The 15913-nt window shown below is 43.6% G+C and overlaps 1 protein-coding gene across 5 annotated transcripts in view; it reads right to left on the bottom strand.

The window, feature by feature from the left end:
* Positions 1 to 39: 39 nt before the first annotated feature.
* MCF2L2 (MCF.2 cell line derived transforming sequence-like 2) overlaps positions 40 to 15913 on the bottom strand; it is a 156897-nt gene continuing 141023 nt past the window's right edge. For 4 of the 5 annotated variants that reach the window (XM_021543705.3, XM_021543689.3, XM_021543697.3 and 1 more), the window contains exons 27-34: positions 13766 to 13861; positions 11169 to 11258; positions 8992 to 9063; positions 7262 to 7348; positions 5100 to 5218; positions 4440 to 4552; positions 3916 to 4019; positions 40 to 2786 (exon numbers count right to left, since the gene is read on the bottom strand). In XM_021543705.3, coding sequence (XP_021399380.2) covers positions 2686 to 2786; positions 3916 to 4019; positions 4440 to 4552; positions 5100 to 5218; positions 7262 to 7348; positions 8992 to 9063; positions 11169 to 11258; positions 13766 to 13861 — 782 coding nt within the window. In that variant the 3' untranslated portion in view covers positions 40 to 2685. The remainder of the gene's footprint in view (positions 2787 to 3915; positions 4020 to 4439; positions 4553 to 5099; positions 5219 to 7261; positions 7349 to 8991; positions 9064 to 11168; positions 11259 to 13765; positions 13862 to 15913) is intronic. The other variant, XM_021543715.3, reaches the window with a different exon arrangement.

Below are 15913 nucleotides of genomic sequence, written 5' to 3'. Positions count from 1 at the left end.
CACAGAAGAGCAGCAGAGCAGAGAGAGGAGAGCCCAGGCAAACCCTCAGCCTGGAAGGCAGGTGTGACCAGCCCAGGCCCAGGAGCACAGCCAGGCACTGGGCAGCAGCAAGGGCTGCAGCAGCACAGATTTTCCTGGGGTCTGGTGTCTTCTACAGCCAAATGTTAGTCACAACCATTACTTTTAAATTGCTTCTAAATGGTCACTATAGCATCTCCAAACAACACTGAAATGAAATCCTTATTTGAAATCTATGATTTTTAGGTCCATCTACCTGAATGTGATGGTGTCAAAGACCTACAGACAGAATAAGCATACCCTAACATACACATTAGTCTCTCTGGACTTTACCAAATCATCTTCTAGACTGTACATGGAGAGTCACTCCCTTAATTATCACTTTGCTTGACAGAAATATACTAATTAAAGACTGTCCTGCATATTATTTAAAAAACTCAAAAAGTCACCAAATCCCATTTTGTCTCATCAGAAAAGCCAGAAGGTGTGGGTCTCAGAAGGTTGCTCCTTTGTCTTTCCATCCATCAGCAATGTCACAAATCTTCAATATGGCAGTTTCATACACTCAGGGTAACTCTTCCCTATCTCTCTCCCACACACAAAAGTTTACTATACTCACTAATGTGCAATCAAAGCTCCCTAACCCTTCCCTCTCCTATGCTTAGGGCAGGGGAAGACAGCAGCACTGTTCCTGTGCAAAAATTACTGAAAGTAATAGAGAAACCAGAATGAACTTATTTTAGAGAGGACAAAGTATTTGCACTATGAGAAAATGTCACTGCATATTTCCTTAGGGGACTGAAAGGAATCCATTCCTCCTGCAAGATGCTGATAACCACAGTAGACCAAGAGGATTCCTGTTCCTGAGAGCCTACATGTCACTTTTGAGGTAAATGACCAACTCAAACAGGCAAGCTCCTACCTCTGTAGAACAAAAATAGCTTCCAGAAAGGTCCTTTAGTCTTGAACAGAAAATGTCAAAAATCATAGAGTTTAGATATGGAGGGTTAGAAGAGCCATGGGAATCAATCACTACAGTGCAACTTATAATCAAGCAATAAGTCTTCACAGGCAAAAAAAGAAAAAACTGACTAAGCCTTTACCTACTCCAAGGTGTTTTCTCAAACAGGACTACCTACCTGCTCCACAGCTATCCTGACTCACACACTAAGGTACTTGCCTCCACTGAGACACAAAGGAAAACATTGGAGTCCCTTTGAAGGTGAGAGCAGAAACAATACACACACCTACTGCTTTGCTCAGAGGCTCAGTTAGTAAAGAGTGGGTTTTGGTTTGCTTCATCTCCATTTCTAGTGCTTTTAGTGCCCTTTGTTATTTACATAATGCACCACTAGTCTGAGGGTTAAACAAAATATCCCTAAGAGTGAAAGCCACTCATTCACTCTTGAGCTTCTTCTGAGCTCATTTTTACCAGACTGATCTTTGCCTGTTTGCAAGTCTTAGTCAATATTTATCTTTACCAAAGTACTAGCAGCTTTTGTGGGACCTAAGACCCAATTACCATCAAAATGCCTTCATGCCTTAACAGTTGCTCTAAATGAGCTAATGGCTTGTATAGGAATCATAACATCTGTAATCACTTTATATTATACATTACATCCTTATGTGGCAGAGATTTGGTACAGTCCTTTCATCAAACGTCCTGGAAAGAAGTATTTAACAACAACACTTTATCCACTCATGGAGCATCTAATGCTCACTGCCTATTTGCAATGCTCAAGTATATTCCAAATGGGGGGTGAAATGTATCTACTCATAGCCCAGCACACAAGGAAAGCATGCAGTCTACTCAAACATGTGACAGTAAATGGCATTCAACTGAATTCTCAGCACCAAATGCAAAGGGTTGTGATCCAGCAACCAGAGACTGTAGAGGGGGCAGAGGAATGACTTAGACTGTAAAAAGAGTTCAGAGTGTTCTTTGTCACAGTAGCTGTTACACATCTTCACTTCCCTGCTTAGCCCTGCACCTCCCAGGCAGGAGCTGCCACCTGCACCGTGCCAGGTGTGGAATGTGTGAGGCAGAACCTTCCCGGGCCACCGCAGCAGAGTCACGTCAGTGCTGCACCGAGCCTCTCGGATGGTCCCAGCCAGAAGTCTCCTTTCCACAGCCACCCTCAACTGGGGTGTTTTTGGTGTTGACTGACAGCAAAAAGGGCACATTTGTGATGATGTATCAGCTGGAATTAAGGAGGGAAGGCACAGCCAGAGGCAAGCAAATGGAAAAACCTCCAGGTGACCCCAGGGTGGAGCAAGGACTCGTAACCACCACGTGCCCCTCTGCAGTGATGTGGTGCTCAAGCAAAGTTGCCAAAAGGTGCGTGCATAGAGACTCGTCAGCTCTGCTGTCGACCTAATTTAGGCCACATCTTCTGAAACAGTTTGATAATCAATGCAAGAAGCATTTTTCTCCTCTAATACTGAAGGTATGTTTGATGTTTTCTGGATGTTTAATGCTCCTTTCAAGTTTGTTTTTTTTTTTTTTTCCCAGCTTGCCAGGTGGACAGCACAGTTCTCATCTGTTCATGTTGATAAAATTGTAGTGAATTATGAACCTCAGAGCTTGTGAGAAAGGCAACTTTGATCCAGTGTCCACCCAAGATAAAGACAGGTGGACAGGGTCCTGAGGAAGGCTGGTCCTGCTGTTCAGCTGCCAGCCCTCTGTTCTGCTGGGAAGCTTTTGGCCACTTCACTTTCCTTCGTGTCTGACTCTACTGAGGCTGTGCTGCAGGAGTCATTGTACGTGTCTGAAAAGGAGGACATGGGCATTGTCACTACAATATATCTACAGGATTTTTCATTTACAGTCTTGACGTTCTTTCTTAAAAGCCTGGAATAAAAGAAAACATAAAACCACAATTCTACTGCTCTTCTAACTCCTTCACAAAAGATAAGGGAGGCTCTGCTGGTATGTAACGGTAATGTGTGCCTGGCTTTGTTTTTATTTTGAAGCTCTGGACATGCCAGTGAAATGAGAGTCATTGTTGGGCTGCTGAGGTGAAGGAGCAGCAATTAACAAACTCCCTTTACACCACAGCAAAGAATCCTGAGGTTGAAAAAGGATTTCCTCTACTTAAATAAACTGACCAAAAGAATCAAGAGATCAGTAACTCAGAATAAAGTGCTGGTAGCTCTCCATCACATATCTCCAGGGGATGGCTGTGCCAGATTTTGCTTTCTTCTGCTACTAGCAGAATAAAAGGATATATTTTGGTAAATTATATTTAAGGATGGACAAATATTAGTCTGAATTGTAAACCTTTGATCTGCAGAGTTGTTTAGATTCAGCTTTTCCAGTGCAACCTGTTTGGGTGTTAAGTCAGAACCAAAGCTCTGACTGGATAGCTTTTAGTGCTGATTTGGCTGAAATCTTGCCAGAGCAGCCCTTCCTGCAGCTTTTGGAGCCAGCTGTGAAATATGATGAAGGCAGTAATGGTTCATGAATTTTTATTGTTTTCAAACCTAGGCCAGAAGCACAGCCCTGATGCTGGTCTCCATCCAAAGTCTATCCATGCCAGGATCAAAGCTGTCCTGCAGGTATACCCTGTGTATAAGACACTTGGGCTTGCTGTAAAGCAGCCAGCCTGAGTACTGATAGCTATAGAAGTTGGATGGGAGATTCAAGTTCTGCTCAGAAAGGGGAAAACAATTAAGCCAGGCCAAGGAAAGCTGATGTGCCTGACTAGCTCTGACACTCAGGCACCAAATTTCAGGTTAGCTCAGCCATGTCACCAGAGACTGCAGCACAGACATGCACTCAGGTGAGTACTTCAATACAGAAGTGCACTTTTTATCACCTTTCTTTTTTCTATCACATTCTTTTTCAGTTTGGAGAAAAAAAACCCCACCAAACCAGTAACACATTTTCTCTATTACCTGCATTGCTGCTCTTAATTATGTTGTTACTGTCCCCCTCTGCTGGCTGCAATATGCTGGAGGGAACCCAGTCACTTTTCTCAGAGACCAGTTTCTTCACTAACCTGAAACTCAGAGAACAGTCAGTGAATTTTCCTACATTGCCCTTTCCTGGGTTGTGTTTCTTAGAGGTGCATGTTGGGCTATTATTTCCTAAACTAAGGAAGGAGGCAGAGGACCCAGGGCAGTCCTACAGGTATCCATACAGAATCACAGAATGACCAGGTTGGAAGAGACCTTCAAGACCATAAAGTCCAACCCATCCCTAACACCTCAACTAAACCATGCACTGAGTGCCACATCCAGTCTTTTTTTTTAACACATCCAGGGATGGTGACTCCACCACCTCCCTGAGCAGACCATTCCAGAACTTTATCACTCTTTATGTAAAAAAATTGTTCCGTAATATCCAACCTATATTTCCATCTTTTCCAGGACGTTCTGGCTGTTCTAGATGTCCAGTTCTGTCTCTCTACCATACTCACCATTGACCATTCTCTCCTTCCTGCACAAACTGCACTAAATCTCCATCCTCGAGAGTAAGAGAATCTGGGAAACAGCTGTCAAAACTGCCTTCAACCCGGAAGAGATTGTTCCCCTAAAATGAATGAAACAAGGCACCAGAAATACAATCACCGTGGATGAAAGAACACTGTGCAAGAGATTTTAGTTAAATACTGAATTAGGCATTTCAAGCTGGCAGAGATTTCTTCTGTAGGTAGTTGTTCTTTATTATGCCCAGATTAAATATTATTCAAAATTTGGATAGACCTGTTCTCTGCATTTAGACTTTAGGCTTAACCCACCAGCCATTATGCTAGTATAAAAGTTAGGTTTGTGACAGCAGATGAAGTTATCTGGAAAAGTCTGAAATTATTTTTTAAAGACTCAGAGTTTTTTCTTGCTTTTGTAGCAGGCAAAGTGACAGCTTACATGTATGGGTGACTTTTTATGATCCTCATCCTGATCAACAAAAGTCTTGTAATAATCTTCCAACACCCCAGATCAAATTTCCATTTTCTGTATTCCCACACATCCATGGATTTAAGGCTGGTATGAACCCAAACTTTGCAGGTTACATTGTGATCCTTAAAGAAGAGGAAGTTGTGGTAGAAAAGATCAGTGTAATTTTAAAAAGCAATTACATTGTTAGGGTTGGTCTCTTCCTCCAAATCAGAAGAGTTGGAGAGTTCATCCATGCTGGAAGGGATGGCTTCAAAATCTTCAAATGTGTCTAGAGAAGGCATTTGTCTGCTGGGCCAACCTTTTCAAAAGACATAAGCCAGAAAGAGTTAGCTATCAGACATTAGCCTCTTTGAGAACCAGTCTGTAAAATAAAGGTCACAGGTCCACTTCCCGCTCTTCCACTTACCAAATTGCTGGTACTTTTTTATAGCTTATTCCATGGCTTTGCCATAAAAATTATGTCACAGCCATTATTGTGTCTCTAAAAGCCTGCACCACTCTCTGTGCCTGCTGTGAGAGCAGCGTGTGTGGCTGCAGCGCTCACACCCATGGATACCCCCAGTGCGCAGCATTGCCCAATCCCCTCAGCTCAGGAAGTACAAAAACCAAGGACCAGGAATCTTCCTGCAGAGCAAATGATAACTTGTGCTGACATGACTTTCAGAGGGCCATGATGATTCAGTTTCCAGCTTATCTCCACATGTTTAAGTAAGTACAAAACCATGGAATTTTGGTTGACTTCTTATCTCCATCTCACCCTAAGGTGATAATACCACCTGAGCAATTACAAGACTATACCCTAGAGCAGGCTGCAATGGAGGGAAGGTTCAGAGCAAGGCACAAAGACAGCCAGGGCGGTGAGTGGAGCTCTCAGTCATATTTGTGCTGTTACCTGTCTTACTGCATGATTTTCACCAGAACCACCCCAACCCAGTGGAATGGACTCAGTGAGAGATTTCTAGCCCAAGCTCAACAGCCAGTCTCTCTTCACCTAGAAAAGCATGTCTATAGGATGTGTCCTGAGGGAAACTGAGGCTGAGCCTTATAAGACCTGTCTGCCTGAGGCTCCCATGGTTCTCAGGCTCTTTTGTGCAGATGGCAACCATTATCTGCACTTTCCTGCACTTGATGCCTGTCCCTTTTCTGGTAGGGATAGGTATGACTACAGGCCAGCTCAGCAGAAACAGACCTTGCATCTACCAAAAGATTCTGCAGCCCTGACAGATACAAGCTGAATGGAGTCAGTCAATTTACCGTTGCCTTCCTAATTAGTGTACCTGCTGGCATTATGATTCACAGGGACTTGGCTGAGCAGATGCTGAACCAAATTCTTTACATCCTGTGTGTCACTGCTCTCAACAAGGCAAAGCTCTGGCCACAAGGCATGGAGACAGATTCTCACACAGTGGGAATATGCACATCCCAGCACTCTAAACCCACACCAAACCCTGGCCTGAGACAATACAAAACCTAAGCCAGGCAGTTCAGGCAGTAAGGAGAAAAGTGACCTGATCTAGGAGAAATAGGTTTATCAATTGGTTTATTTAATGCTTTCCCATGCACATCCTCCCTGCTATAGGTACTGGTTGGTGCAACACATGGTCATGCAGCTCTGCAGTCCCTTCTGCCACCCAGGGACTGGCTGCTCCAACAGCTGCAGCTCAGATAAAAGGGATGCAGGGACCTTCTTCCAGCACAGCTGCATCCCCAGCTATCACCCCACAGGTCTGGTCTGGTCATCTGTGCTTTCAAAGATGTAAACCAGTCTCTCCAAACTGACACTGTCCTGTACCAGTTTATTCACATCAGCAACACTAGCAAAGGTCTAAACATATAAGAATACTCTGATTCTAATTAATTTCAAACTGCTACTGCAATTTTAATTCAAATTCACAGGCTGAACTACAAACACCAAGAGAAAAAGATATCCCTCTACTCCATTAGACAAAGCTTCCACAGTCTTTTGCCAGTCATTTAGAAACCTCACCAGCAAGAATTCCTTACAAATACGTGCATCAGCCTCCCTCTTCCATACAAATCCCTATTCTAATTTCAGAGACTAAGAAACAGCTTGTTTCTCATGCTTAATTCTTATAAAATAAGACAGATCAAATTCTGAGCTTTCTTGCTTTCAATTAAAATAATTATTTTCAGCCTGACCTCAGAAAACCAGAATCTGGGGCATTGTTTCTAAGCTAGTGACCCAAGCTTTTTCTTTCCTTGTTTTGATGGGAAATAATATTCACCAAAAGAGAAAACTCTCCTTATAATAGAGTAAATATTATCATAAATTTAGTTTGCACTCTCAAATTGAGTTTACAAACACTTTAATTTTGTTTACCTGTCTGTGAAGCAGATCTAGGTACGGATCTCGTGGTGGAACCAGCATTACATTTAGTCTGGGCCAAAATGGTGTTCTCAAAAGCATCTGTGACAGGAAGTACAATTTGTGTCTTCAAGGTGAAATAGTGACCAGACAACCAGTACAAAGTGAATTCCTGCATCACCTCTGCAACTGACAGTCTCTTTAAGAAACAGGTGGACTGGGGTCCAACAGTTATAAAAGAGGAGACACATGACCAGCACAAATGAGTGAAAGGACAGCAGCATTCCACAGAAAAACTGTAAGTCTGAGAAGGACAGAGAACAGCGAAATGAATCAAACAGAAGCATTGATGTTAATTAAGGAAGACAGTTGCTGAGTGAATAGTGCAGTGTTCTATTTCATTACAGCTTCCTTACTCATTTTTAACACATTTTCCTTGCAGCTTTTCAAATAATTTTGTAGGTGATAATTTATGGGTTTTTTTTTAATCCATACAGCAGCAAAAAGAGGACCAGGGAGACCAGAAATTAATGATTTCACTCTAGATGAATGCAACAGAATTTTGGGGGAGAACCCCTCATGTTATTACCTCAGTCAGAGCCCTGGCAATAGCAGCAGTATCTTCTGGTAAAGGGGTGATAATGTTCATTGTTTCCTATTTAAAGGTACTCAGTCTGGTGAGGGATGCTGTGCAGCAGTACCTTGTTTTTAACCTGTGAGGAGCAAGTCAGTTCTGCAGATAGTTCTTGCACCTTGAAATCCCCCCTGCCCCTGCAGCCACAGGGGATGCTGACATCAGGGCATCTGTCAGTGAGGAAAGCAAGGCATAAACCCCACACTTTGGGAAACAGAATGGTTCTAAACGTAGTGCCAGGGGTCACTGGCATAAGGAAATATTCTGCAAACAGCAAAACTGCTGTCTCTGAATTGTTTCTTCCAACCTCTCTGTTCCTCTTCCACTGGGAGTACCATGGGAGATAGCTCTGATATTTCACCAGTTCCATCACTGACCTGTTCACTGGCTCTTCCTACCAAGTTTTTGTGCAGAACAACACAATGAAAGGAGTCCTCAGCCTGCATCTCTCTCCTGCCTGTCCTGAAGCAGGTACTTGAGGTACCTGGCTCCTTGTGTCTCTCTAAGGCAAATGGTCAGGGGAAGGGGAGGGCTGACAATGGAAGCTGGTGATCTTCCAGTAGCTGAGGAACAGCATCCCAATTTAACTCTTTGGTATTGTTTATTAATCAGTAATTTATGAATCTGCTGCAACCAATTGGTAGAAATTCTGCTTGTCTGAAATGAAACACTGCACCTGAAATGGCTATTAATGCACAGTCTAGCCTCCCCCGTAGTCTTCATGCACATGGCTCCTGCTTCTCTCATTAAGAGTAGACACCAACAAGGGAAGAGGGATGCAAGTGGCCAGACTGCAGATGAAGGTGAAAAGTAGCCCCTTGGTTCCCTGATGCTTCTCTCTATGGAGGGAGGCAGAGCCAGGCAGAAAATCCAAATCCAGGTGACAGCCTAGAGCTTTACTTCCCAAAACAGACAGAGAACTGGGGCTTTAATTTAGGCCTGTGCCTAGGTGAATATGAGTGCAAGGGACAGGCAAGGGAGTAACAAGCTGTCTTGATCCCAGTTATGCAGATAAACTGACCCCAACCCCTAATGAGCTCCAGTGTGATGAGATGTGAATTCAGTGAATAATATCAAACGAGGTTTTCATGCAGGATGGAAATACTCCTACCTTCAAACCCCAGGGGAGTTGGGTCACTCTTTATTTCATGTCTCTTGACTTTAACTGCAGGAACAAGGGGACCTGTGTGGAGTTTATAGAGTCACAAGACTGTAAATACTGTTAAAGGAGAAACTTGCTTTCCTACCACCTGAAAATACTAACTACCTAAGACTTTTCACCCAGAAGAATGACCAACCCCTGGGTTCTAGGTGGTGAAGACACACACTTCTGTGAAGTGGATAGGGAACAGACCCCTTTTGTCAAAAGACATTGAGACATCACAGCAGAAGAATCTGCTTCCCTTCGGGTCTCACAGATGTTCCCTCACTCTGCCCAGGAGATGGCACTAAGGCAGCCAGACCCGCAGCGCCCGCCCTCAGCCGGGAGGCTGGCAGGGCACAGCCACAGAGCCAACACTTCTGAGCCACAGAAGGGGGGGACACCAGCCACGGGTCATGTGCAGCACTCTCCTGTGCCCCGACTGCAGATGTGGGGGGAGCTGAACTGTCAGGAGTGAGGATCAGGCACAGCAGCAGCTGCAGCCTCAGAAGTGATGGCCACAACACCCTGGCCAGGTCTGCATCTGGGCTGATGCTGAGACAAGACTCAGGCATCAGTTCTTTTGTCATCGGAAAGATTTTCTTAAAGCAGATGCTGTAACTAAAACACTTAATTGAAAAATACTGATTCTGTTTTCTAGCTTTGAAAATCATTGCAGAAGTAGCTTTCTCAGTATCCCAAGAGATTGACAACAGTCTTTTGACAAACAGGATTCTAGGATAGGATTTTTTTATATGAAACTGTAACAAATTTTAAATGTCACAGCAATTCACACATGCTCTCTTTGATAAACCACACTAAAGAACAACCCTTGGTTGCCCATTTTCTTTGTAGAGATGTGCTTCATTCTGTTCCCCAGCTTTGAGAATAATTATTAGGAAATAACTCAGTCTTCCCATAATTTAGCAACTGATCATGTATTTCTGAGTTGTTGCTGAGGGCAAAAAACTGTAATAACCTCTTCTCATGTGCTGTGCCCATCACTTCCATATGAGGATGTTCTAGTGCTGTGGTCTAAAGGTGCTGTCAAAGAAATGTTTGTAGGTAGTGAGACTGTCACATCCTTCCTCTGCCCGTCAACCCCACCATGCCCTCATTCCCTGGCAGCCTCATTGCAGCCAAGAATGTGGCTCATATCCTTCACGGCTGCTGAGAAGGCAACAGATACTTGGCAACTTTCTTCCTGACAAGTATAGAGCAAAGATTTTTATACTAATTAATTCTGCCATTTTGTCTTCTGTTTTGATTTGTTAATTGCCCTGAAAATCTTAACCTTGCAAATCAGTTCCTCCAGTCCATTCCAGCAATTGCCAAAAGGTGGTATATTCAGAATTCCATGTAAAACCATATGTTGTGTTGTCAAAATTATCCCTGACTTGTAGGACATGTGCTCACAATGATTTTCAACACAATCAACTTGCCTAAATTCATGGGTTGCTTTTGAGGTTAAATCTAGGCACTAGTACAGTAAACTCATATTTTGTAAGTGCCTTTTCTAAAGCTAAATAAAGCATATAAATAAAACTTCCATAAGCTCCCACACAAACTGCATGGAGTTCAGTGCATTAGGCACCCAGTTTCCTTGCACATTGGAAAATTTCCCTGCAAACATAATTTCTGACTGTAACAGTGATATTACTAAACATAATTAAAACTGGCATCTATTGCTCCTCTGGTTTTGACTTGATTTCAGGCTTTCTTGATATTGCTATGCAATGAAGAGATTTTCTCCTTTTTGAAAGCAGAAATCCTAAACAGCTTTAAGGAAACAGAAATAATTTCAATTGAACATCAGTTAATCCAAACCAGGGAGAACTTAGAAACTTAACCCCACATCAGCCAAAAATTAATCCAATTTCCATGGACACCAGCAACACTTTTTGAAGTTTACAATGGAGAAACTGGGAAGAGTCACTCTGCGTGCTGGTAGCACACCTCAATACACATCCCAAATGTTCTGGCCTGCCTCCTTGCAGGTGCTACACTGGTGCTGACTCTTCTTCTACTGGAACCTCGTGCCTTTGTAAAAGCTGAGCCCGAGGTGCTCACTCTGTGAGCAGCATTTGGCAGTGAATGTGCCAGGCAGCAGGCAGGGGAGGGGAGCTAAGCAGGCAGCAGGACAGTACCTTTGGTGACAGCAGAAGCATTAACTGTGGTGCTGATGGAGGAGGCTAGGGAAAAGCGACGGGTAACTTCTCTGTCCTTACACTCTGGATCTGGGAGAACAGACAGATGCAATGCAGGGCAGGGTTAGAGGTTAATAAGCACTGGGGGTAAAAGATGTTCAAAGCAAAGCAGCAGCTGGAAAAAGGTAAATAGAAGAAAGGTTGCTCCTCTAAAACAGAGAGAAAAAAAATACCCTCAACAAGGTGAAAAGCACAGAAAGTGTTATTATGAACATATTTTCAAAGCAATTCCAATTGCACCAAATTTAATACTTCAGAAAAGAGCCATGCCAATTATTATTTTAGCAACCAACTAGTGTCCAAGTACAGCTACAAAACACAGAGAAATGAGCATGATGGCTGGAATGGGGTGTGCATCTACGGATGAGGTTTGGATCATTTTAGACACTGAACTGCTTGTTCTGTGATGACTGACCTGAAACACACCGAAATCAAGAATGAATGGTTTGGAGTTCATATTAGTCATTTCTAAAATTTGACTGTGTGAATGTCTGAAAATATTCTCCAAACTTCCATCTTTACCAGTGCAAGCCAGCTTGGAGAAAGTGAAGGATACATAGTGGTTTTTTGTTTCCTTATTTAGCATCCTGCCTTTTCTCTAAGTCTGCTCAGGAGTAAAGACACAGCTTTCACTATGAGATGTGCTGAAGTTATGCCCACCCCAGGGAATATGAACTTGGCTCTGAAAACCAGGATGGCTAGTGCTGACCCAAGGGTGGGGAGATGCAGGGTGCTTTGAATGTGGACTTGGATACACTTTGGTGCCAGCTCTGGGATGGCTGTCCCAGGGATCTCTGCACTGATGGAGTGCCAAATGCCAGTTTCTTTTCCAGACATCAGCATTTCTTTGACTAAAACACCAAAGTAATTATATACAACATTTTCCATCCTGTCATATCCAGCCTAGGCAGACATTCAGCATTTCTCTGAGTGTCCATGCTCCACTGTCAGTCGACACCCGATCTTGTTTTCACCCTAGTTAGTTGGGATATTATATTGTTCAGACCTTCCTTTTTATATGCTCTGGACAGAAACAGGCACAGCAGGTCTGAACCAAAGTATGCTCAGCTCAACACACCATCCTTCACCATGGCCAGTAACAAAACCCTTTAGACAAAGTGTTGAGGAGCAGGACAAGCTGGTTGCACACACTTCCCTGTTTCTCCCAGCTTCCAGCCGGCCCTGCAGTGCTGAGGGGCTTTGCCTGCAGCCATGACCACGGCCAGCCAGCCTGTCTGCCAGCAGCTCCCTCTGGGCAGGAGCAGGTCAGCACCACAAAGTGAAACAGGACATTGTGTAAGAGGTGTTCCACAGGAATCCCAAGTAACCAGGCCCAGCAAGGCTTTGAACTCGGAGCACTTACAGCTGAGGGGTTATGAGCTCTTCTGAGCTGTGCTTCACTGTCTGGAACACTGAATACAAGGCAAGACATTTCATATGACAAGAAAAACTCAGATTAAAAAGTGAAAGAGGCCCCAAACAAAATTGTAAATCTAGACTCGCAAAAATTGCAGCATTATTTCTGAAATCTGTGTCTTGTCATTGATTTTTCTGAGTCACAAGATCTAAAATCCACTTATTTTTATATTCAGACATTGAACTTTGTCCATCTTGGATCTCGCTACCACATGCAGCCTTAATCTTGTAACCAGAATCTTACAGTAATGCTGACTCTTGGTGCATTCCTATCTACTTTATCACATTATAATTTAATGTTTCTGTATTTCTGCTTTTATGCTTTCATCTTGGTTCTTCCTCCTTTGATGTTCACCCTCTCCATCACTGCATACTAACCTTTCATCTCATAGAGGAAATGCTATTTATCAGAACAGGAAAAAAGCCACGCAAAAACAATTAAAGGGAGTAATTACAGTATCTTTTCAGAAAGTGATTGTAAGTAGTCATTCAATTTAGTTTCTATTCACATTTCTTTCATTGCTCTAAAGTCTCTTCTTTGTACAGCTATCACAGGAACTTCATGGATATCTACTAAACATTTATGCACAAGTTTTCAAAACATAGCATTTTCTGGTGTCATATAAAATAATTAAGCTGAATAAAATCCCAGATCTCCTGAATTCTGATTCCCCACTAGGTCACAACTGAACAATATTTGAAAAAATTACATCCAACCAATGGATGATTTCACACATTAAACTCTCATGTAGCAAAATTGATACAATACTCTTTATCTTCAAGCCTGTAAGCTGCTGAAAGAAGTTCTGTTGACCATTTAAAGCCAGTTCACACTTTGACCCTTGAGAGAAACTGGAAACAAATGTTATTTGCACTTTGCACCAGTAGAAGACCCAACCAGCCGACCCAGAGGTTGCCTTGCCAGTGCTGCTGTGGGAGCAATTTTTGGTGACAGTGTCTTTGAGCAGAGGAGTCACTTGTGTGCACCAGGAAGGAGCATTTGGGTGAGATGCGGCAGCACTTTAGGAAAGGGTGATGGATGGCACCATGGGATGGAGAGAACATTGTGGGAGTGCAGGAGACAGATGGCCTGAGACCAAATGCTGCATGGGTGATTTTACCTTTGGGTGGAGCTCTGCGGTTGGAAAGACCTTGCAATGTGAATCGCTTTCTAGCAAGCGCTGTGCGCTCAAGGTTAAGGCTGCTGGAAGCATCAACTAGGAGAGAGAGGGAGAGGGAAGAGAAATAAGGAAGGAAGGGACAGCTGTTCAGCTTATGGGAAAGGAAAGGTTAGCAGTGGATGACAACTAAAAAGAAATAAATAAATTTTGATTCAGTTCAAGCCTGAGCAAGAGCTAATTAATTAGAAAGGTGACATGAGGTCAGGGTGAGTAAACCAGCGGAACCAAACAGAGCCCTTGGGTTGAGTTTGGCTCACTGAGTTTTAATGGAGAACAACAAAACAAAACCAAAGAAAAACAGGTGAAGGGAGGTAGCTCTCATCAAAGGAAAATACAATTTAGCAGCAAGCTAGTGCCTTCTGTTATGGAAACACATCATTGGTTGGAACAGTGAGTTGTAGGGAGAAGTAAGAGAAGAAGCCTTGCAGTGCAGGACATGCAAGTGTTGGGAGCAGTCCCACTTCTGCAATCCAGCACTGGCACTGAAGAGTCTGCCCTCATGAGCCCTATGGCTGGTACATCATCAGCCTTACCTGCTGAAGCCTTTCTAAAGCCTCTGAAGCTGGCAGAGTCATGCAATTGATCTCCTGATCTGCTGGGATGTAAGGATGCCATGCCAGCAAAGCTCACATGCCAGGCTCCTGCATGAATAATCAGCCACGCTGTCTGACAGCTGCCTCTGCAGAGATCTGTCACAGATGGTCCTGAGGCTCTGGGCTTGAAAGATACTCAGGTACTCACATTGCAGGAAACAGGACCTAGATCAAATCCCATATCCTGCCAAATCTTCCATCTGCTCCTTTCTTGGTGTGGGCAGATAACAACCAGAAGGTTTATGACAAAGGAGCAGGAGAAAAACCATGTATTGGGTACCTGGTTCTGAGCCTTGGGATTTAACCAATAGATTTTCCTCCTCTTTAGTTCATACACTGTCACATGAAAATCTTTAGAGGGACAAATGAAGACCAAAAGTACAAAGGAGACAAAGAGACAATGAATCCACACTGACAGACAAACAACAGACTGACAAGCTGTGCTTCCAAAGGAAAGTGCATCCCATCACTTCCTGATTTGCAGCCAAGATAATCCAGGATCTGAGGTGCCTGCATGCATAGGTGGGTGTGAGAGGAACAGATTTTAAGAACACAGAAGAATTATGTCACTGTGGTTCAGCTCCTTCTACCCAGTGCCAGCTCTGGGCCAGGCAGGTGCACCTGGTGAGGAGCTGCTCCCAAGCAGTGGGGTCAGCTGTGGGGCTGGCTCTGCCAGGCAATCTTTGGACAGATACTGTAGCTTATAAAGAATTCAAAAACTGGTATATAAAATACATTTACTTTCTGCTTTCTTAGAGCAAGAAAATCCAGAGCATTTAATTATCAGAGAGTCCCACAGGGAGTACAGCACTGCATGTGCAGAGGGCTGGGTTCCTGTGTTAGTTCTTCAGCTCTGCAATTGAATCACTTCCCTGAGGGACCCCTTTGCATTTCACAAGTCCCCACAGCCTCCCAGCACCAGCAAAGCATTAGACACTGGTCTCAAAAGTCATATTGTCTCCACCTGAGTCATTCAAACCTTTTCCTTCATTCTGCAGGTACACCAAAAAACCCTGGAAATTATTTCCAAACATAATAAGAACCAGGTCCTGATGGACAGTAGGATGAATGAGAGCCTGAATGCATACTTCAAAGAAAGCCAACAGCATCCTGGGCTGCATTAGCAGAGCTGTGCCAGCAGGTCCAGGGAGGTGATGTTTCCCTTGGCCCAGCACAAGAGACCCTCCTGCAGTGCTGTCCTGTCCTGGGCTTTGCAGGACATGGGCATACTCCAGTGAAAATCCAGTGAAAGGCCATGAAGATCATTAAGGGATTGCAGTAGCTGACATGAGGAGAGAGTGAAAGAGCTGTGATTGCACAGCCTGGAGGACAACAGGCTCAGGAGGATCTTATAAAATAAAGAAGATGGAGCAGATGCTTCTCAGTGGAGCCCAGTGAAAGCATGAGAGAGGCAACAGACACAAATTGACATATGGGAAATTCCATTTAAAAATGTGAAAAACCCTTTTTACTGTGAAAGGGGTTAAGTCTAGGA

Source organism: Lonchura striata, chromosome 10 (assembly GCF_046129695.1).
Source record: "Lonchura striata isolate bLonStr1 chromosome 10, bLonStr1.mat, whole genome shotgun sequence".
In the NCBI taxonomy this organism is placed as follows: Eukaryota; Metazoa; Chordata; class Aves; order Passeriformes; family Estrildidae; genus Lonchura; species Lonchura striata.
This window is presented reverse-complemented; position numbering and strand designations above follow the sequence as displayed.